Source organism: Salvia splendens, chromosome 2 (genome assembly GCF_004379255.2).
Source record: "Salvia splendens isolate huo1 chromosome 2, SspV2, whole genome shotgun sequence".
Classification (NCBI taxonomy): domain Eukaryota; kingdom Viridiplantae; phylum Streptophyta; class Magnoliopsida; order Lamiales; family Lamiaceae; genus Salvia; species Salvia splendens.
Window position 1 is genome coordinate 35,619,476 of NC_056033.1, and position 24,357 is coordinate 35,643,832.

The window sequence follows — 24,357 nt, forward strand, 5'->3', positions numbered from 1 at the left end:
ACACTATTGAATTCCCCTGTTCGACCTTTTCTTTTATAACGTCTAATTATTTTTCAGTGTTGCCTTAGAATCTGTAGTATATATATAACTTTTCAACGATTACAAATTTTACATAATGTTTTCCCAAAACAATGCATTTCCCTTGATTGGATTGACATTTGAGATGAAGAGGTAAACGTTGTTTTATTTTAAATGATCATCAAATTCACGAAAACGTAACTGCGAACGTTTCAGCTTAAGTTTTGTTTTGCCTAATAAGACGCATTCTTAAGGATATAATGGGTCGGATCGAAAATTACAGAAGATTATTAGCAACACTATTTTATAACACGAAGGAGAGTAGCTTTATTTTGTAATACAAGACAACATTCATATGATAATCACAATACACAGCTTAATACATATACTTATCCAAATTGGGTAGAGAATAGTTAATTAAGTAGAAGGGCGGGTTGCAATAAACATTCTAAACGCAGTCCTTGAGAGACGGCAATTTCATCTCACCCTTGTGCGTGAGCGGAATCGTGAAATTCCCAAACACGGGAAGATCCACGACTATTCCGATCTCGACGGTGTAATCCACGTCCCAATCGGCGCCGATGTCCTTGATCAAGCTCACCAACACACTGTGCGGAACCTTCATCCCCACCTCAAGGATCGTCTTGTCGTTCCCCTTCAGCGATCCCGGATCCGGTATGTTCCCCGACGCGATAACCCTACAAATCAACATTCCTCTAAATCAATCGATTCCACGCGATTTTAATTTAATTTAATTTAATTTAATTACCTGTCGACGCTTTTGAGAGTGTAGGTGATTTCGCCGACGGGAACGGAGACGCCGTAGGGATTGACGACGGTGACCTTCGCGAGATAGGTGATGCCGTCGCGGCCGACGTGCTTCAGATCTACGTCGTCCACGGACGCCGACGGCTTCTCTATGTCCGCCACCTTATCGGCGACGAAATCCTTTGCCTTGTCCACGTATTGCATCGCTGCTGTTTGATTATGGTGATGAGAGACAAGTTTTGGTTGAGGTGATTTTATGAACGTCGGGATGAAGTACTAATTATAGAGAGTTGTTTGCAGATTGGTTATGAACGCTGATGAATCCGCGAATTATTGATGTTAATAAATGCTGGTAGAGAATGAAGATTATGACACAAAGAATTTACGTGGTTCGATTTACTGAAGTAAATCTACGTCCACGGGAAAAAGGGAGGGCAAGATTGTATTGCTTGATCTGTTTTCTACAGCTTACAAATACAAACTTGCTATTTGCTATATGGTGTTTTATCTCTAGAGAGCTTAACCCTTTTCTATCAGATCTAAGTTCTATTTATACATTGAACTAGGATCGTGGTTTGCAGCCCCACTAACAAGATCGTGGGTGAGCAATAACTGCTCAATAACTGCTTCATACCACTAAATAGATCGTGGGTATAGTGGAGGTCGTGGAGGCCTTTCGTGAGTCCACCAACTCCTAGTTCGGTCGAATGCTGAGACCGAACTGCTGGACTTTACCGATCAGCTCTTGCCGATCTGAGAGGAGAGCTTGACTGGTCGGCTTTTACCGAGCTGTAGGCTGAGTCCGAACTCTTTGGTCGTGCCGAACTCTTTGGTCGTGCCGAACTCTTTGGTGCCGAACAGATACTCTTTCTTGGGCTCTGGGCTGATGGGCCGTCACTGTTATTGGGCTTGCCATTAGGGTTTAGTTCGTACCCCATCACTACCCCCCCCCGAAAAGCGAAGTGGATCACTTCGGCGAGGTGAGTCACTTCGGCATTCTGGATAACGGTAAGGGGGAGGCTGACGTCAGGGGACGTGCCTAGCGCATGCCTGCATTAAATGCGACAGTAAAATCCGGCCGTTGATTCCTGAAAAGGTGGGATTCGAAACGGCGCAACGATTTCGAAATCTTTCCCGTATCTGATAAATACGCTCTTTCTTCATCATTGAAGCACTTTTGCTGTTGCGTCTTCTATACTCTCTTTCTTGCGAAAATTCTCTCTCCGCTTTCAAGAATTTTTTCAGACTATCTTCACCTTCAAAAAGTAAGAAAAATGTCTTCTTCTTCTTCTTCGGAGTCGGGTAGCGTTAGGAAAGGGGGTAAGGGGTCTTCTAGCCGGAAAGAATCCGGGGAGAAGACCGTAGAGTATTTTCACAGTATCTTGAGTAAGGATACTGTGATATCCCTTTACGAAAAATACTCTTTTCCTGGGGGGAAGGCGGTGGTACCTGACGGTGATCACAGGGCTGACTCCCCGCCGGAGGGTTACGTCACCGTGTACGAGGCCTGCTTAGAATGCGGGCTTCGTTTCCCCCTCCCTTCTGCCTTTATAGATTTACTAGATTTTTTTCAGCTTCCTTTAGGCCAAGTGACTCCGAACTCTTGGAGGCACTTGTCGGCCTTCGCTGCCGAACTCCGTAGGTTAGGAAGGGATTTGTCTTTGAAGGCGATCCTTAAATTCTTTCAATTTAAGAGGAAGGGGTCTTGGTTTTACTTGATCCCTTTACAGCCCTTTAGAGCCTTTTGTAAAACGAAGTGGCCGAAGTGGCAAAATCGCTTCTTCTACTATGATAGGACCGCGGCTCCTAGTTTTCCCTGGAGAGGGCCGGAGTCCGTTATCCGTCACCCTCGGCCTGAACCGTTGGACGAGCTCGATGGCGAGCTCAACAAGATTCCCATAGTTAGGAAACAATACCCGGAGTCTGAGCTCGTCAAGGGCGACGTCGTGTTCGACATCTCGTCTTCGGACGAAGAGGCCGAGGGTGAGGATTTCTCTTTATCTTTATGCTCTACTGCTTTAACGAAGAAAACCTGACTTTGCTTTCTTGCTTTTTGGCAGTGTACATGCTGAGTAAGGCTACCCGAAAATCTTCGGAGTCCAAGGAGCCGGAGAGGCCGAAAACGACCAGCTCGGCGTCTGATGCCGAGAGGACTCCGAAAAGGCAAAAAACCTCTTCGGATCCGAAGAAGGCGGAGTCGACTTCGGCAAAGGGGAAGGGGAGGGCCCAGAAGCCCCCGAGAGTGCCAGAGAAAGATGTGGTCTTGGCGCCTCCTTCGGAACATATCTGTGAGCCGTTTTTATGGCCCACGGACTTCGCCGAGGTGAACTCTCTTCTTGATTTTCTGGCCTTGCTTTTTTTTCTGTATTTTTTGTGGCCCCTTTGTTGACTTTTTTCTTTATCCATTTTCAGAGGAACGATATGCTCTCCAAGCTCGTCGCCGTCGAACTCTCCAAAGCGTCCAATGACTATGCCGAGATGCAGAGGAAGTTGGCGGCTGCTTGTCATCGGGCCGAACAGGCTGAGGCTAACTTTGAGAAGGCCAGAGCTGCTAGGATTTCGGCCCAGGATGAAGCTCAGTTTGCCAAAAACCAGCTCGTCATCCAGCGAGAGCAGACGAAGCGGAGCGATGCTGCTGCCGTGGTTGCCCAAGGGGAGGCTCTCCGTGTTTACACGGAGAAACTCTTTTTGAGCAGCCAGTTCTCGGCCTTTGTCGGTAGCCTGGTAAGGCTAATTGCCGATAAGGGCGAGCAGGGGGCCGACGTCGTGCTGCCTCTGTACAGCCGAGAGATAGCAGCTCGGCTCCAGAATCTGCCGCTCCTTGAGGAGCTCGCTTCATCCTCGGTCCTGCTTTCTGCAGACCGAGTCCGGAGTTGTCGAGCTGATCGGGACGAGAACCTGGAGGCTATCTTTGCCTCCGTGGGACCCGTTTCACCCGCTTCGACTTACAACGGAGAGGGTGAGGCCGAGCCGCTGGAGCTGGAGGCCGAAGTCGAGCGGGCCGGGCATCCGGAGAAGGAGGCCGATCAGGAGGCGGAGGCGAGGCCGGCAGGAGACGAGGCCGGGGCTGAGGTAGTTCAGGAGAAAGAAGCTGAACCAGACCAAGGAGCCGGAGACGAAGCTGGCGAAGTATGATTTCGTCTCCCTTCTCTTAGTCTAGTTTCTTCCTTGTAAAATGGCCTTGAAGCCCCCCTAGTGTAAAAAATTTTCCTTGTGAATGAAAAATTCTCTACACTTGTCTTCGTATAGCTTTTCGTACTCGCCTTTATTCCTGTAGTATTTTACTATCTGCTCGGTACATCTGCCGAACTAATATAGCTGCTTTGTACTCAAGGAGATGGAGATACTTCACTGGAAACGGCTGTACTCTTCGGCTTTAGACGAAGCTGAGAAAAGAGCTATAGCCGATCAGACGAAGAATGACGAGCTTCTGGCTCGTTTAGTGAAGCTGGAGGCCGATAATAAGGACTTAGAGTCCGATAAGAAGGATCTGGAGGCCGAGCTGAATACGACCATTGCTGAGAGGACTGCGTACGAGGATTACATCCGTGTGCGCGGGGGCTTGACCATATCAGATGTTCAGAGTCGAGTTGACGAACTGTGGGAGGAATATCATGTACTCCGGAGGGACAATGCGCTGGAGAGCTCGGCTTGCCAACAAGTTGTGAAATCATTACGGCGCTGGGCTTCTCGGTACGACATTGTTCTTTCTCGGCGCCCCTCCATAGAAAGATTCCTTCGGCATGTCGTGCCAACAGATGCTCGCACTCCAGATCAAGCCTCTGGTTCCCTTGTTCAAAATCCTACTTCCAGTCATCAACGAACTCCGGAACAGCCGGAAACGTCAAGACGAGAACGGGCTCAGGAGCAACCGGAATCGTCAAGACAGGGACGGACTGACATTCGCCGAGGAGTTGTGACTATGAGCGAGCAAGATCAGCAGATGATTATTGCAGAGACTCTTCATCGCCGAGGTGTTAGGACTTCTCGGGCTCGGGGAAGAGGCGTTGGGTCGAGGATAGCATCTCGTCGACCTGCTTATTCTTCATCTGCTCGGAACAACCGAACTCGGCTTCCAGAGGATTTTGCAGATAGGTGGCTTAACTTCAGCAACCCTGGACAGTAGAATAGTCCTTTGTAATAGCGTAACGCCATTTTGTAGGGTAGCTGAGTTGTATGCCGAACAAGATTTGAAAAATGAAATTTTGTTTTCGCTTCTAACACTGTATTTACAGCTTAGCGAAAAAATTTCATCGTACTTGTCCTCGGTCTTATGAAGTAAACTTCTTTGACCGAACTTGGTCCTTGGTCTGATGAAATAAACATCTTTGACCGGACTCGTCTTTGGTCTGATGAAATAAACATCTTTGACCGGACTCGTCTTTGGTCTGATGAAATAAACATCTTTGACCGGACTCGTCTTTGGTCTGATGAAATAAACATCTTTGACCGGACTCGTCTTTGGTCTGATGAAATAAACATCTTTGACCGGACTCGTCTTTGGTCTGATGAAATAAACATCTTTGACCAGACTTGGTTTGTGTTCTAATTTGGCGATTTTTGTCGCCGGGATCGAACTTTCCCTTGTCCTAATTCGGCGAGTTTTATCGCGTGGATCGGACTTTCCCAGTTAACCGAAGTGGTCTTATGCAGTAAACCTCTTTGACCAGACATGGTCGTCCCCGGTCTTATGAGGTAAACTTCTTTGACCGAACTTGGTCGTCCTAATTCGGCGAGGTTTATCGCGTGGATCGGACTTTCCCTTATTGCAGTTCGTTTCAGACGAAGTGCTTGTTAAGCTGAATTGCGGTCTTGTATCCTCCTTGGAAGCTTGGACTCACAATCGTTGGCTTATTGCAGTTCGTTTCAGACGGACTGCTTGTTAAGCTGACTTGTGGTCTTATATCCTCCTTAGAAGCTTGGACTCACAATAGTCTTTAATAATCGATCTAAAAAGGGGATCAGTCTTTAAAGAACGATATACCTTGGTACCATTTGTAAGAGACGACAAGCACATAGAGACAAAACACATAGAGAAAAAATGAAAAAGACGAAAGAAAAAACTTTAAACTTTTTATAAAACGACAAGTAAAAAGTACAAGTAAAAACAAACAAATAAAAACATGTACCCCTATGACCGAACTAGACACAAGACAGACTGACCGGACTTTGTCTCTTACAAGTGGAACTTCTTGAGGTTGGAGACGTGCCATGTTCGGGGTACTTGTTCTCCTGACATGTGAGTCAATTTATAAGACCCTTTGCCGAGGACTTCTGACACCCGATACGGACCCTCCCATGTGGGTTCGAGTTTGCCCAGCTTTTCTGCTCGGCTTACTTCGTTGTTTCTCAAGACGAGATCTCCCACTTGAAATTGAAGCTTTTTCACCCTTTGGTTATAATACCGGGCTACTTGCTCCTTATACTTGGCTGCTTTTATGCACGCCAATTCTCTTCTTTCTTCGGCGAGATCTAGTTCGGTTCTCAGTCCGTCGTCATTCATTTCTGAGGAGAAATTTAGAGTTCGGGGACTGGGTACGCCGATCTCCACCGGAATTACGGCTTCAGTGCCGTACACCAGACTATACGGGGTTTCACCGTTGGAGGTTTTGGGTGTAGTTCGGTAGGACCACAGGACTTGAGGGAGATTTTCTACCCATTGTCCTTTGGCTTGTTCTAACCGAGCTTTTAACCCTTTCACCAGAATCCGGTTCGTTACTTCCGTTTGTCCGTTTGCTTGGGGATGGGAGACCGAAGTGAACCGCTGTTGAATGTTCAGCTCTTGGCACCAATTCCTGAACGTCTTGTCGGTGAACTGAGTCCCATTATCCGAGATGAGGATGTGGGGTATGCCAAATCGGCACACTATGTTCTTCCAGACGAAGTCTAATGCCTTTGAGCTCGTTATCGTAGCTAATGGTTCAGCCTCCACCCACTTCGTGAAGTAGTCCACGGCAACGATAAGGAATTTCATTTGCCGAGGAGCTTGAGGAAGTGGTCCCACTATGTCTATGCCCCATTGCATGAAAGGCCAAGGGCTTTGCATAGTGTATAGATCAGTCTGCGGCATCCTTGGGACATTTGCATGAATTTGGCACTTCGTACACTTCTTGACGAGCTGCACTGCCTCTTGTACCATGGTTGGCCAATAATATCCCCATCTCAGAACTTTTTTAGCTAAAGCTCTGGCTCCGATGTGGCTACCGCACGATCCTTCATGAACTTCTCTGAGGATGTAGTCCGTCTCTTCTGGTCCTACGCACCGCAATAACGGCTGGAGGTAAGACTTTCTAAAGAGGACTCCTTCATGAAGTTCGTACCGAAGTGCTCGGCATGTGATCTTCCGAGCTTCTCTCTTATCCTCGGGCAATTGTCCTTGATCCAGATACTGCAAGATCGGCGTCATCCAGTTCGGCGAGCTGGATACTGAATGTACCTCGGCTTCATCAATGCTTCGATGCATTAATTCTTCCGCCTTTGAGTTCGGATCTGAGGCCAACTTACTTAAGGTATCTGCTCGGCTATTTTCCGCTCTGGGAATGCGGATTATCCGAAAATAGGAGAAACTTCGGCTGATGCTTTGCGCTTTGTCCAAATACTTCTTCATTCTCTCGTCACGGGCTTCACTTGTACCCAACATGTGATTTACTATGACTTGTGAATCACAATGGACTTTGAGAGATTTGACGAGCAGACTTTGCGCTAACTGGAGTCCGGCCAGGAGGGCTTCGTACTCGGCTTCATTATTAGTAGTGGGGAATAGGAACCGAAGTGAGTAGGTTACCTCGTGTCCGTCGGGAGCGACAAGTAAAATACCAGCTCCACTTCCCATCTTGTTTGAAGCTCCATCTACGAATCCGCTCCAGCAGTCCGGCGGCTCTACTTCGGATTCCAAGGGCTGTGCTAGTTCGGCATTGGCAGAATTCTTCTGTTCGGCAATAACAGGAATTGCTTGATCGAACTTTGCTTCTGCAAGAAAATCTGCCAAGGCTTGTCCCTTGATGGCTTTCCGAGGTAGATATTCAATTGTGTGCTCTCCCAACTCTATAGCCCACTTGGCGATTCTGCCTGATGCTTCTGGTTTGGTCAACACTTGCCGAAGTGGCAGATCAGTTAGGACGCATACCTTGTGAGCATAGAAGTAAGGCCGCAGTCTCCTTGCTGCATTTACTAATGCCAGAGCAATCTTTTCCAGTGGTTGATACCTGGTTTCTGGACCTCTTAATGCTCGGCTTGTAAAGTAGATGGGAAGCTGCTTTAGGCCTTCTTCTCGTACAAGCACCGCGCTGATGGTTTGATCCGATGCCGCTAAGTATAAGAATATTACTTCGGCTTCGATTGGAGCAGAGAGAATAGGAAGCTCGGCTAGATAACTTTTGAGCTCGTCAAAGGCTTTTTTCTGCTCGGCTCCCCACTCGAACTTTGGTGCCTTTTTCAACACCTTGAAGAACGGCAGTTGCTTTTCGGCTGCTTGGGAAAGGAATCGATTCAGTGCGGCTAGACATCCGGTTAGCCTTTGCACGTCATGTATGGACTTCGGCATTGCCATGTTCTGAACGACTTGAACTTTTGAGGGGTTTGCCTTGAGTCCGTCCTTTGAAACCCAACAACCCAGAAACTTTCCCGAATCTACCAAAAAGGTACACTTTTGGGGATTAAGTTTGAGGTTGGCTTTCTTGAGCACGTCGAGAGTGGACTTGAGGTTGTGCTCGTACTCCGAGGTGCTTTTGCTTTTGACGACTATATCGTCAACATACACTTCGACCTCCTTTCCAATCAGGCGCCGAAAAAACTTGTCTACCATCCTTTGATAAGTGGCTCCGGCATTCTTTAAACCGAATGGCATCTTTTTATAAGCGAAAATGCCGAAATCAGTAATGAAGGCCGTTTTTGAAGCGTCAATCTCATCCATTAAAACTTGATGGTATCCTTTGTACAGATCAAGAAAACAAAAAATTTCAAAGCCTATCAAAGCTTCTACTTTTTTATCTATGTTCGGAAGGGGATAGCAATCTTTGGGACAGTGCTTATTTAGATCGGTGAAATCTATGCACATCCGCCATCCTCCTTCCTTTTTCTTGATCATGACAGGATTGGCCACCCACGAAGGATACTTCACTTCGAATAACACATCCGCCTTCAATAATTGACGGACTTCGTCATGGATGACTTGACTTCGTTCTGCCGCAAAGAGTCTTTGCTTCTGTTTTATCGGCCGGACTGAAGGATCAATATTTAACCGATGAGTGATTACCTCGGGGGGCACTCCGGTCATGTCCAACGGAGACCATGCAAAGACGTCTTTATACTCCTTGAGGAGCTGGATGGTTTTTTCCCGAAGTAGGGGCGTTCCCGCGAAGCCGATCTTAACCGTTCTGGATGGATCGTCTTCGTACAGCTGAACTGTCATCGAGTTCGGCTCCGGTATGACTTCGGTCATCGCCTCTGACTCCGGCTGCTGTGATTGCTACGCTTGGTGGTGCCGATCTGACTGCTCGGCACTTCTAAGCGCAATTTGCAGACATTCCTTTGCTCTCTTTTGGTCACCTCGGATGACTGCTATCCCTCCTTTAGTAGGGATCTTGATGGTGAGGTGATAGGTAGAGCAAACGGCCCGAACTGTGTTGAGCCAGTCTCTTCCCAGGATGACGTTGTACGGGGACCGAGCTTTCACCACGAAAAACTCAATCATCGTACTGGAGCTAGTAGGCGCTTTCCCCACCGTGATCGGAAGGCTGATAATACCTTCAGGGCGGGTGTCCTCCTGAGTGAAGCTCTTCAGGGGAAGCGGAGCCGGACTGAGCCGAGCTGGGTCCACTTCTAGTTTGTCGAAGCACTCCTTAAAAAGAATGCTGACTGACGCTCCTGTATCCACAAACACCCTGTGGATCAGTTTGTTTGCCACTCCGGCTTGGATGACAATGGCGTCTTGGTGAGGAGAGATGGCCGGGACGGGATCAGCATCCGAGAACGTAATCACTTCGTCCTGCTTCAGCCTTTTATGCGTTGGCTCCTCTCGATTGGAGCCTCTGCGCTCTGACTTCAGGGACGACTTGGTCTTCCCAGCAGGGAGAGCGTCAATAGTCAGGATTACTCCATCATATTGCGGCTCGTCATCGTCTTCGGGATCCGGCTGCTTTTTCGGATCCTGAGGGGCGCAGTTCGCTCCTCTCTGCTTCTTATTCTTCTTTGACTGCTTGCTTTGGTATTTTTTCAATGTCCCTGCCCTCACAAGAACATCGATACCTGCAGCCAAGTTTCTGCACTCCTCGGTATCGTGACCGTGGTCTTGATGGTAGGAGCAGTAGTTATCCTGGGGTCGGCGCGCGGCAGATTTCGTCATCCGCTTTGGCTTTTCGAACAGGTCAGAGTGTAGTTCGAAAATTTCCGCTCTCGGCTTGTTCAGCGGTACGAACTGAGCGGGCGGCTTCTCGGGATTGAGACGGGGTCCCAATCTGTCTTGCACCGGAGTCCTTTGAATCCTTTCAAAAGGAGTTCGGCGAGGATGTCCCTGATCGCCAAAAGGAGTTCGGCGAGGATGTCCCGGATCGCTATGATCGGGCTTCCTCCTGTCTCCTCGGGACGATGAGCTGTCTAACGACCGTTTGCGACGGTCTGCCTCATCGGCCCGGGAGTACTGGTCCGCAATGTCCCACATTTCCTGAGCTGTCTGCGGACCGCACTCCACGAGCTTTCTGTAGAGAGCTCCGGGCAGGATTCCATTTTGGAATGCCGAGATGACAAGCAGATCGTTGAGATCGTCTACTTGCAGGCATTCCTTGTGGAATCTTGTCATAAAGTCGCTGATTTTTTCGTCGCGACCTTGACGAATGGAAAGCAGCTGAGCCGAAGTGATTCGGGCTTCCGCTTTCTGAAAGAACCTCCTGTGGAAGGCATCCATTAGATCTCGGTAAGATCTGATGCTGCCCTGGGGGAGGCTATCGAACCACCTTCTCGCGTTCCCGATGAGCAGCTCGGGAAACAGCTTGCACATGTGGACCTCGTTGAGACCCTGGTTCGCCATGTTATACTGATAGCGCCCCAAGAAATCGTGAGGGTCCACGAGCCCGTCGTAAGTCATCGACGGAGTTCGGTAGTTCTGTGGTAGGGGAGTTCGGGTGATGTCGTCCGAGAACGGAGTCTTCAGTGCTCCGTACACGGCGAATCCGATATCTCGTCGGTATGGAGGAGATTGAGTTCTCCTGTGATTCCGGTACCGAGGAAGAACAGGAATATGTCGGGGTTGAGGATTCTTCTTCCTGGAAGACACGGCACTACTGCGGTAGTGACTTTCATGTCTGGATGAGGAAGGAGAATCCTCCGTTTTCGTCTTCGGCTCTTGGCTCTTTTGCAGGAAGGCTAAGAACTCATCCTGCTTCTCAGCCAAGAACAGCTTGACAGCCTCATTCAAATCAGGCTGCTGGGAAGACTCAGTGGGACGATTTTTGGAGCGGCCTGTTCCTTCGCCATGAGAACTGGTGGTGGATTTATCCCTAGGCTGCTTTCCAGACCTATGGGATGGATTGGCTTCCTCCTGGTTCTCACGAGCAGGAATACGGGTACTCTGCGATCTGGTATGCATTTTTTGGGTGGAAAAAATGGATCAAAAATTCGCTTTATCACAAATTTTGTTCTCTGTTTCCCACAGACGGCGCCAGTGATGAATCCGCGAATTATTGATGTTAATAAATGCTGGTAGAGAATGAAGATTATGACACAAAGAATTTACGTGGTTCGATTTACTGAAGTAAATCTACGTCCACGGGAAAAAGGGAGGGCAAGATTGTATTGCTTGATCTGTTTTCTACAGCTTACAAATACAAACTTGCTATTTGCTATATGGTGTTTTATCTCTAGAGAGCTTAACCCTTTTCTATCAGATCTAAGTTCTATTTATACATTGAACTAGGATCGTGGTTTGCAGCCCCACTAACAAGATCGTGGGTGAGCAATAACTGCTCAATAACTGCTTCATACCACTAAATAGATCGTGGGTATAGTGGAGGTCGTGGAGGCCTTTCGTGAGTCCACCAACTCCTAGTTCGGTCGAATGCTGAGACCGAACTGCTGGACTTTACCGATCAGCTCTTGCCGATCTGAGAGGAGAGCTTGACTGGTCGGCTTTTACCGAGCTGTAGGCTGAGTCCGAACTCTTTGGTCGTGCCGAACTCTTTGGTCGTGCCGAACTCTTTGGTGCCGAACAGATACTCTTTCTTGGGCTCTGGGCTGATGGGCCGTCACTGTTATTGGGCTTGCCATTAGGGTTTAGTTCGTACCCCATCAAACGCCAAAGCAAAAGTGGTTCGATTTCTTATTTTTCTTATATTTTTGTTATGGATAATGATGAGGGGCCGAAATCCGAATAAAATATCTTGTTTATTAAAGGGGAAAGATATTCAATATTCTATGTTACGCCTCTTTCGATTGAATATATAAACCCTTTATATTTAGGAATTATGGGTGATTAATCGCGTCCATTCATTTTTGGATTGGATGGTATAATCAACGTACCCCATTATTTAGGAGATATTATTCGAGATGCCACCTTAAGTCCCTGTTTAGAGACACGTGCTGATTATCACGTGATTGATGGGGGGATGTGTCAACGTGGATAAGTTATGGTGCGCCAACTAAAAAGAGCTAATTTTGCCGACTCTCTTCAAGTATTTTTCATTTATAATTTACTCCTCCCCTCCTTATAATTCGTGACCATTTGATTCCATACAAATATAATATAAACTGAATTGAAAAAATTAATAGTACATGGATCTTGATTTATAATAAAATATAAATAAAAATGAAAGATATAAATAGTATGTGAAATCTATTATTAAAAGTAATAAAAATAAAAGATAGATAAATTTTTAGGAACTGATAAAAATGGACAAGTTATAAATTTTCAAGGACTAAGAAATATATCTACTATTTAGATATATGACTGAATTTCCACATAGTTTTGAAAACATTCATGACTACATGATTATTTTCGTACTCCGAAATAGGAGTAGATTTCGATTCTTTATATTGATCCACTCGTCAATATATATGTGGGCCTGGGGTCCACTTAGAATATGTTTCGTTATAGTGAAAGTCATTTCACTCACATTCACATCTCGCATAACACCAATATGAATTATTGAATTGTAAAACTAAATGATCTAAATTCTGTTTTCGAATATATATTTTAATTTTCTATACATGAAAAAATTCAAATATTTACATGCATGCATGCATAAGCGTAGCTACATATAAACCCATATAATTGCAGTATATCTGTAATTGAATGATATAAATTCTGTTTTACGAATAAGTGCTGGTGCTAGAATTTTGTCACAGTGGCCAATTCATGGTTAACATTTGTAGATATTTATTAGTGTTTGCGTCATCAGAAGCAGAAGCAGTTGTGACATTAACGGTAGAAGATAAAGAGAGAAATAAGTGATTGAACTCTAAGACGTATTGTTAATCCTAGCTACAGATTGTCGAATGTTGGGAGAAGAAAAACAAGACTTGGAAATCGAAAGAGAATTTTATTCACCAGAAACGGAAGATGAAAAATTACTGAATAAAGCAGAATAACAAACTATTAAAAGCTCAAAACTAACTAACGGCTATTTTCCATCTAACGGTCAGGATTAAACATGACTAACTAAGTACATCCAACGGCTGTTGAAACGAGTTGTTATAACAGCCGAACTCCTCTTCATGTTTTGATCGTTCTCTCCAGACCACGGAGCTGCCGAGCTACCGAACTTGATGCCGAACTACCGAACTCTAACACCGAACTCGATTAAGCTCGTAACACCGAGCTCTGACACCGAACACCATCACCGAGCTCAAAAAACCGAACTCAACAGCCGAGCTCAAAACCGAAGCTATCACAATCTACCAACAAACTCCACCTGTGATAGCGGAGTCACCAACCAGAACTCCTCCTCTCCAGTCCCACCAGTTTCAAACATAGCAGAAACTTTTCCTTAGGTAATGGCTTAGTCAACATATCTGCCGGGTTTTCTGAAGTGTGAACTTTGAAGACTTTCACATTGCCTCTTTCAATCTCCTCCCTAATGAAGTGCAACCTCACGTCTATGTGCTTACTCCTCTCGTGATATACTTGATGCTTAGCCAAGCTCAATGCACTGTTGTTGTCACAACCAATGCTCACACTATATTGCTTTACACCAAAATCCTCCAAAATCCCCTTTAGCCACTTGCTTTCTTTCACAGCAGATGTCATAGCCATGAACTCAGCCTCTGTGGTTGATAATGCAACCACTCCCTGCAAGCTGCTTTTCCAGCTGATGACGGATCCATACAAAGTAAATAGGAACCCAGACTGAGATCTCCTGGTGTCTAAGTTACCAGCAAAATCAGAGTCACACCAGCAAACCAAAGCATCCCCTTCATGGTCTTCTCCTCCCTTGAACAGAATACCAACATCCGATGCTCCTTTCAAGTATCTCATCAACCACTTCAGTGCAGCCCAATGCTCCTTACCATGGTTGGACATATATCTACTTGTTACTGAAATAGCTTGTGCCACATCCGGCCTTGTGCTAATCATAGCATACATGATGCTACCAATGATGCTAGCATAAGGGATCTGTCTCATCTCATCTTCCTCAGCCTTACATTTTGGTTTCTGGTCTGCAGACAATTTATATTGTTGGCTCATAGGAACTGAGACTTCCTTGATGTTACTCATCTGGAACCTCTTGAGTATTCTCTGCACATAATCAGTTTGAGACAACACAATCTCTCTCTTCTTTCTATCTCTGAAAATAGACATACCCAGAATTCGTTTTGCAGAGCCTAAATCCTTCATCTCAAAAGCATTACTGAGATCAGCCTTAACTTTCTGAATTTCTTTCAAACTTGCTCCAGCCAAGAGCATATCATCCACATATAAGAGTAAGTATGCCACAGCAGCTCCACCTACACTCTTAATGTAGACACACTCATCATAGCTTGATTTCAGAAAACCACTCTTAACCATGTGATCATCAAACTTCTTATGCCACTGCCTACTTGCTTGTTTCAGACCATATATGCTCCTTTTCAACAAGCACACCTTTCCCTCATCACCTGGCCTCTCAAAGCCTTTTGGTTGTGCCATATAGATGGTTTCTTTCAAGTCTCCATGCAAGAAGGCTGTCTTGACATCAAGTTGTTCAAGCTCCCAATCTCTTCTTGCAACAATAGCCAACAAGATTCTGATACTAGTGTGTTTCACAACAGGTGAAAACACTTCATCATAGTCAATACCATGTTCTTGTGTGAAACCCCTAGCAACCAACCTTGCTTTAAATCTGACACTTTTACCATCAGCTCCTTCCAGCTTCTGTTTGAAAATCCATTTGCAACTCACTACCCTTCTACCATTGGGCCTTTCCACCAGCACCCAAGTCCCATTTCTAAGCAGTGAATCAATCTCCTCAATCATGGCTTGCATCCATTTTTCTGCATCTTTACTGTCCATAGCCTCTTCATAAGTGCTTGGCTCTGAGAACTCTATTTCCTCAGCTACTAGTAATGCATAAAACAGGAACTCAGCATCAGAGTATCTCTCTGGTGGCTTTCTGATCCTTTTACCTCGGTCTCTAACCAGCTTATAGCTTCCTGGCTCATTTGGTGTTGCTGCCGTCTGAGTTGGTTGTCCAAGATCAGAGGCATCAGGAAACTCAGATTCTCTTTCATCTTCATCCTGCTGCTCCTGTTGAACTCCCCCAATCTCCACCTCAAATCCAGAACTATCTACTGCAGTCTCTGAATTTTTCTTAAAAGGCATCTCACCTTCCCAGAAAGTTACATCCCTACTTATCACAACTCTTTCATTTTCTGGCTCCACACACCACAACCGATAGTCCTTCACACCCGATTGGTATCCAATCATTACACATTTTAGGGCCCTTGCTTCCAATTTACCTTGCTTCACATGAGCAAAAGCTTTACAACCGAAAGTCCTCAAGCCATCATAGCCACTATGCTTCCCATACCATCTGAAATCTGGTGTGTCCCCTCCAAATGCTGGAAGAAGGACATTTATTGATCAGTTTAACAGCTGTGGATGCAGCCTCTGCCCAGAACCGCTTCTTCATCCCAGCAGCCAAGATCATGCATCTAACTCTCTCAAGGATAGTGCGGTTTACCCTCTCGGCCACTCCATTTTGTTGCGGATTTAATGGAACTGTTTTGTGTCTTTTGATGCCTTTTGATTTGCAAAACTCATCAAACTCTTTGGACATAAACTCCAACCCGTTATCTGTCCTCAAGCATTTCAAACTCAGCCTTTTCTCTGCCTCAACCTCACTGCACCATGTTTTGAAACAGCTGAAAGCCTCTGACTTCTGCTTCAATATGTAAATCCAGACCTTTCTACTGAAATCATCTATGATGCTCATGTAGTATCTGCCACCTCCAATTGAATTCTCCTGTGCAGGCCCCCAAAGATCACTATGGGCATAATCTAGAGGCATTGTTGAAGAATGTGTGCTGTTGGGATATGGCAACTTCTTGGCTTTCCCTAACACACACTCCTCACATTGAGTTGTATCAGTCTGATCTGAGCATTGCAATACACCCTTCTTGACCAGTTCCTTTATACTACCAATTGCTGGGTGCCCCAATCTGGTATGCCACAGACTCAAAGAATCACCAACCACATTGTGTGCATGCCCTGAGTCTCTTCTCTGAACAGCAGCCATCATGTAATATAGACTGCCTTTTCTAGTTGCCTTCAAGATAGATCTTCCTGCCTTACTAACAACCATCTGCCCACCTTCAGAGACAAATCTGCATCCCTTTCTTTCAAGAGAGCCTAAGGATATTAGATTCCTTTTAACATCAGGAATATACCTAACATCACTCAGAGTCACCATACACCCATTCTCCATCTTCAACTTGATGGTACCTATGCCTTTTATCAAGCACACTTGGTTGTTGCCTAGAATGACAGTTCCTGTTGACTCTTTAATGTCTTCGAACCAGTCCAGATTCGGGCTCATGTGGAAGCTACACCCTGAATCCATTATCCAAGATTCCTTTCCCTTTTCCTCCATCACATTCAAAGCAACAGAAACTTCATCCTCTTCGCAATATTCTGCTGTGTTGACAGCTTTTCCTCCCTCAGCCGCTTGCTTTTTCTTCCACACGAAGCAGTCCTTTTTGAGGTGCCCTGGTTTCTTGCACCAGTGGCAGGACCGAGTTTCTTTCCCCTCCGAGCTTGAAGGCTTAAACTCATTATATTGGTTTTTCTTGAAACTCTTATTCTTGAATTTCTTGACATTGAGACTCTCAGCCTGTGTCTCCAATGCCTTCCCACCTGTCATTCGCAGCATCTCTTTCGCCATCAACGCAGCATGAACCTCGGCATATGTGATTGGCTTATCTCTGCCGTAGATTATTGCATCGCTTAGCTGATCATACGAACTTGGCAACGCATTCAAGACCAGTATAGCCTTGTCTTCATCCGTGATCTTCACATCCACGGACCCAAGATCATCAATGATCTTATTAAAATCTTCCAATTGTTCGACGATCGATTTTTCGGCTACAAAACTGTACGAATACAGTCTCTTCTTCATATAGAGCCTATTGGCCAGGGATTTTGCCAAATAGACCTCATCTAACTTCGCTAGCACCTCAACCGCCGTGGTCGCTTCTTGAACCTCCCTCAGAACTTTATCACTGAGACAAAGAATAACCGCACTGTGAGCTCGCTGTATCATTTCATCGAACTTCGCCTGTGCTTTCTCATCAAGAACTGGCGCATTCTCCTTATCTACCGGAGCCAAAACCGCCGCCAAACCACGATCGATCAGAATCGCTTTCATTTTCATCTTCCACAGACCGTAATCATTCTTGCCTGTGAATTTCTCAGCCTCAAGCCTTGTCGCCATCGAGATCGTTTGAATCATCCGCAAACCAACCTCCTTTCACCTCCTTCCCACAGACGGCGCCAATTGTTAATCCTAGCTACAGATTGTCGAATGTTGGGAGAAGAAAAACAAGACTTGGAAATCGAAAGAGAATTTTATTCACCAGAAACGGAAGATGAAAAATTACTGAATAAAGCAGAATAACAAACTATTAAAAGCTCAAAACTAACTAACGGCTATTTTCCATCTAACGGTCAGGATTAAACATGACTAACTAAGTACATCCAACGGCTGTTGAAACGAGTTGTTATAACAGCCGAACTCCTCTTCATGTTTTGATCGTTCTCTCCAGACCACGGAGCTGCCGAGCTACCGAACTTGATGCCGAACTACCGAACTCTAACACCGAACTCGATTAAGCTCGTAACACCGAGCTCTGACACCGAACACCATCACCGAGCTCAAAAAACCGAACTCAACAGCCGAGCTCAAAACCGAAGCTATCACAATCTACCAACACGTATATCAGTAAAATATGGTGGTTGTCCTTAAAAATGGCCCTAATTTACAAAATGGAGGGGACGGAATGAAGGATATAAAATCGCAAGGATTTGAATATGTTTATACTACAAGTACACATCCCTATTACATGTCCCGTGCTTCATGTCATTTCTTAATCTACGTAATAAAATTTCAAGAACAATATATTACAAGTAAAAATTTAAATGATTTGAGTTATTTAATTTTATTTACAAAGAAACAAAAAATAAATGAAATTGGAGAATACTTTTAAAAAGTAATAATAACTTGTCTCTTCCTCTGTGTTTCTGAATTATTACATTGATCGATTTATCGTTAAAAGATCAAATTCATGCTACTTGTAATTATCATGTTACAGCTGATCATGAGCTTAAATAGAATGATGATGCTGGTAATTTATGTCCAGCAGATTATAGATCAAATGAGTGTTTTGCTAGGCTTGATTGAGAAATAGAGTCACCCAAAACATGCTGAAATTCGGTAAATACCAATGTACCATATTTATCATACTAAAAAAATATCAACAAACATTATCGACAATATTGAAACTTTAGTATTATGGTTGAAAATATCGAAGTGCAATGTATGTAGGTATCGAAAATGGATCACAAAAGATACTGCCACTTTGTATTTCTTTCGGATCAATGTTGTAGCTGGACATGCATTCCTAGTAACTAAGGACTAATGTATATCATTTACATAGCGAGTCGCGAAAAAGGGGAATTGCTTCCTTTTATTCCTGTCAAGAAGAAGAAGCACACACGCCCCAACGCAGTTCACCTGATGCCAACACCAAAACCACATGAGATCAGCAGCAGCTTCGTGTTATTGAAACTTGATATATCGATACTTACCAACATTGTGATGCACCAAGCATATGGTGGAAGTTTAATTCGATGCAGCACCAGCAGCAGCACACGGAGCCTGTGTCTCTGTGGCTGGCTGGCTGGTGGTAGGGACTTGACTTGAGCCGTCCTCAATATTTCTCGACAATGTAGTTCTACTGTCTTCGGATACTTCAAGATGACCCATCATGTGAGATACAGTGGCAATACCTTGGCTAGACTCACGACGAGTTTCAGGTGTAGGCTGCTGTTCGGGCATATGACTGTTGCGAGTGAACAGTTTTTCCTTCCAACCTCTCGTGGTCTTCGTTATCGACTCCTTGTATCTGGAATTTATACAGTTACAACCTTGTGTTTTCGAGTAATTGGCACGCACAAGAACTTTGCACAATACCTCGTGCTAAAGCGGGATTTGAGAGTTTCAGAGAAGGAATGGAGACCTAATGGTCCGGCTCGATCTTGACTACCCGGAGGAGACCTACAACACAGACGAATGATGGGTCATGACCCCTTTATATCTGATCTATTTAGGGATAGAGCAACTCGAGATGATCGATAGAAAGTACCTATTGCTCGATGACCGGCTTGCAGCAGTAGGAGAAGCATTTGATGCGGATCCAGTGGCCATATGCACATCAGCTTGAGCAGACAAAATCCGAGGAATAAACTGGTCGGAATCTTCAGTGGTAATAAAAGGAGAGTTCGGGCCAGCTATCATGACCGAAGGAGGAAAGCCGCCTTCTCTTTGAGCAGCAGGTGAGGCAGCGGAAGCTCCATTCGGGTGAGTTGAGAAAACCACGAACTGAGGACGGCCTTGTGTGGACGACCTGTTCCGCTGACCTTCCCTCCTAGCAACGTGACGAGCCCTTCCCATAGCTGCGGCAGCAGCCAAGTGCTGTATAATTCGTTCCTCGAGTTCAGATTCACTTGCACTAACCGGCAACTGCAACGGAAGATCTAATGAGTGTCACAACAGGATGGACGAGTTTTATACACAGAGAGAAAGCAATAAGCCAAGGACGACTAACATATTGTAGCTCAAAGTCGCCTAGAGTTGGATGGTGGAAAATAGTGGAGTTTCTAGGAGGATTCATTCGGATATTTCTCTCGTGCTCCACACCTTCGAGCAACTCCTGGCTGCCAAAGCAGTCAAACACTAAGAGCCAGGATAGTATAAGCAAAATCTTGAAATGGAAATACGAATTATATTAAATAAAGAGGGCAATCGTGTCAATATATACCTGCTCCGGATCCTTCAACCTGATCGGCTGCCAGCACATCGGGCACTGTGAGCTCCTCTGGCACCTGTAGATTTGTTTCGATGAAATGACTGTTTTGATCCACAATTTGAATATTATGCGTATATCGCGTTAGGGGAACGGGGAGGGAAGATTTGTACCATTCAAGAATGCACTGAAGATGAAACTCATGCTTGCAAGCTATATAACACCGATACGCCACCCTGTTGCCGTATCACGTATCGGATACGTATCCGATACCGATACGCGACGGATACACCGTCGATACGTATCCTGGGCGTATCCGCGAGCTGGGCCGTATTGGGCCGGGAAACCTCAGATTCGATACGTATCCTTCGGCGTATCCGCGAGCTGGGCCGTATTGGGCCTTCATCCTCCTCTATCTGCAAAGATCTGAGGTTCTCCTCTTCGAAATCAACGTCCATCTCTGTCGAAGAACTTCGCAACTTTCAATTTACGAACTTCAATCCGATTTGGGAACAAAATTGACAGTTAATCGGATATGAAGAAGAAGAAGAAGAAGAAGAAGAAGAAGAAGAAAGGGGAGGCGCCGCTATTGCCTCAACTAGGGATTGAAGAAAATTGGAAATGGGAGAATGAATTGGGCAAGAAGTAGTCACGATGGAAAAGGAGTATATTTGGGGCTCATTTTTTGGGCCAATTTATTACTCCATTAACTTTGTCTAATTTTGTAACTATAAATAAATATTTTGATCAATATTATTGGTAATATGGATAAGTATAACCAAAAAATCGATGTGGTGTAATCGACCATAAAAGAAATTGACTTTAGCTTTTAATATTTTGTAATTTTATTATTTTTATTTGTATAATAACATTAGAATATCTATTTTGTAATTTATTATGCACTATTATTATTTATTAAAAAAATAGTTAAAACGTATCCGCGTATCGGGTTGTTTGGGAAAGAGCCGTATCCGCGTATCCGTATCCTTCGGATACTGATACGCGTATCCGTATCCGTGCCGCATAGCTTGCAAGTAGTCACCTGAAAATAAAATATTTGAACCAATCGTGAATAAGGTCGAATCCATAACGATAACATAAATAGGATAACACTTGCACCTACAGTGGAAGGATCACTGCCACAAAAGGCTTCGAGGCATATACTACACGAATCATCACACGCATCTTGAATTCCTCCTTCCACAATAGCTGCGGCTGAGGTCAGACCTTTCTCGGACACATTTTCCTCGCCCATCCTGTTATGAATGTAAATTGTGATTTAACATTAAGGCAAACATATATCTATGCACAAAAATCTACGTTTGAGAAGTTGAATCATCACTCAGTCACAAACATACTTAAAATGAACAGCATGGCGATGCAAAATGAAGCAAGGAAATCTGAATGCATGAAATAATATCCTGAGTGATCTTTCTTTGGATATCCAGGCTATTAATCACCGCAATCCTAGAGTGAAACTAAGATTTGACCAACAAATGTAGATTTACAATGTGACGATTTCAATAATGAAATAAAACAAAGTATTATCATTAAATTCAGCCAAGAAGAGCCAAATTTATATGACAGTAGAAAGGGAATCAAAAGCAACCGAACTATACAAAAATTCGACAACATAGCAAAATTGAAGAGATGTATCATGTCTAAAGCTTCGATTTTTGCTAGCAACGAAAATCAAAAAAGGGATTGTCATAAAATTCAGCCATTTAGATGACATAAGGGAAAGGGAATCCAAAACAACCAACCAATACAATTCGAAAACATGCGAATGTGAAGAGATGTATCGCGTCTGAAGCTTCGACTTTCGCTATCATTTAACACCTTCGCTCGAGCAAATGATCAATAACTTCTAGATATCAAATTTCATGATAGAAGGCACACAAAAAAACTGCGAGAATCTTGTTTCTACTCCACACATAACCCAATCAAACAATAGCCAACCGAATCCAGAGTATCTTTACACTAAGCTATAAAAACCTCCCAAATTATCCAAAAATAACAATCCATCAAGAAATAAAAATTGAATCTTTAACAAATCTTGATTCTGCTCTTCCATATATAAGTCCTAATCATTCAAAAACACGCCAAAATAACTGCACCTAAACAAAAAAAGGGATTCTTTTCACATCCAAAACACTGGATTGCAAATACCCAAATCAACAAATTTTAGACAGCAGATGCAATAGGCACCACAGATTACACAAACCCATCAATTCCACATAAATAACAATCAAACTCAAGAAATAAATTGAAAGACTTCACCTTTTCTGGGTTTATTGTAGATTATAATCCTCAAGAAATTGATCAAACACAGCAGCAGATCAAATCTAACCCGTGATTGAAAAAATAGGAGGGCAAGAAGAGAAAAGGACATACCTGAATGAGGGGGTTTTGGTGAAGGATTGAGAATGAAGGAGAAGAATGAGAGGAAATAATTAATTCTTTGGACTTTTCCTTTTTGTTGGTCTCTGGAGAATAATTATTTCATCTCCACCCTTTTTATTTTTCTTAACTCTTTGAAGATGGTGAGTCTGATCATCTGATGGCATGACTGAATCCACTAAAAAACACAGTTCAGACACTGACATACGAACACGTCTTTGGAAGAGGATTGAAGTTAATACAGTAATTTTTCTACTACTAAGAGCACCCGCAACGCGGGCCGTGGGCATTCCGCGTTTCGTTCCTTCGGAACGAAACCGTAGCGGAACGCGTTGCGGCGCTGCGTTTCGTCGCGGTTCCGTTCCCATGCCGTCCCGGGTGCCGTCGGCACGAGACGCGGCACGGTCCGTGCCGCCACGCGCTTCGGCGACGTGGCTCGCCCTGCGTCGTGCGTGACGCCCACTCGCCGGCCCGCGAGTGGGCGTCGTCACGCTGAAGCAATAAATTCATTTTTTTAAAAAAAATGAATTTTTAAAAAATATTTTTTATTTATAAAAATTGTTTTTTATATTTAAAAACAATTTTTACAAATAAATGAATACTAGAAATTCGTATTAGCCCATATATATTTGATGGGCTTGCGAATTTATGAAACTCATTCTTGGTTATCTCTATTTTATAGAGACATCCTTGAATGTTTTATGTTCCACTTTCGATGTGGGACAAACTCATTCTTGGTTATCTCTATTTTATAAAGACATCCTTGAATGTTTTATGTTCCACTTTCGATGTGGGACAAACTCATTCTTGGTTGTCTCTATTTTATAGAGACATCCTTGAATGTTTTATGTTCCACTTTCGATGTGGGACAAACTCATTCTTGGTTGTCTCTATTTTATAGAGACATCCTTGAATGTTTTATGTTTCACTTTCGATGTGGGACAAACTCATTCTTGGTTGTCTCTATAAAATTGTATTTTAAATTATGTCATTTTTTAATTTTTTAGGATTTTAATTATGTCTTTTTCTATTTTTTTGAATTTTAAGTTGTAATGTTATTTTAATTTTAATGAAGTGTGTTTGTTTTAATTGAATTGGGTTGGAAATAAAAATAAAATATGAAATTGAATGAATAGTAATTTAAGGAACGGTTAAGGAACGGAGGGTTGCAGGTTCCGTTCCTTAGTTAAGGAATGGAGTAAAAAAGTACAGTGGGGCCCTCAAATAGTGGTTTAAGGAACGGTATAGGAACAGCGTTGTGGATGGCCTAAAATACCACACATAAACATTAATGGTGATATTATTTTGTATTCTTCTAGTTAATTTTTATTTTATATTTATATTTTATTAAATTGAATTATAACATATTTTGTTGGTTTAATATTTTTCTAAAAAGGTTATTTGTATTTCTAAATTAATCATTTATACGCTTTTTTGCATTATAAAACTATGTTAATATATTTTGCATATTGTTTTGCAAAATTTTTGTTTCATTTTAATATATCAGTGATGCATAACTAGTAATTTACATAGTTTTTTCATTATAAAATTGTGTTAATATGTTTTCAATATTATTTTGTAGAATTTTAAATGTTGTGATGCTTCATGCATATTGGAGAAATCATTTGAAACCAAAAAACCAAAATATTTATATTGTTGTATGAGTAGGAATATTAAGATTCC

The 24,357-nt window shown here is 43.7% G+C and overlaps 1 protein-coding gene and 1 pseudogene across 1 annotated transcript; both read right to left on the bottom strand.

Moving 5' to 3' along the window:
* Positions 1-305: 305 nt before the first annotated feature.
* On the bottom strand, positions 306-12,180 carry LOC121770107 (desiccation-related protein PCC27-45-like). The gene is made up of 3 exons (XM_042166907.1): positions 12,075-12,180; positions 788-1,101; positions 306-716 (listed from the first exon to the last, which is right to left on the bottom strand). Exons 2-3 carry the CDS (start codon positions 988-990, stop codon positions 467-469), a joined length of 453 nt encoding a protein of 150 aa, XP_042022841.1. The 5' UTR covers positions 991-1,101; positions 12,075-12,180; the 3' UTR covers positions 306-466.
* Positions 12,181-18,733: 6,553 nt separating this feature from the next.
* On the bottom strand, positions 18,734-22,881 carry LOC121792428 (annotated as a pseudogene).
* Between the last annotated feature and the right edge of the window lie 1,476 nt (positions 22,882-24,357).

Coding starts and splice junctions, on each gene's coding strand:
- LOC121770107 (XM_042166907.1), bottom strand. CDS start 990: ATGCAATACGTGGACAAGGCAAAGGATTTCGTCGCCGATAAGGTGGCG. Junction 717..787: donor ACTCTCAAAAGCGTCGACAG/GTAATTAAATTA, acceptor GTTGATTTGTAG/GGTTATCGCGTCGGGGAACA.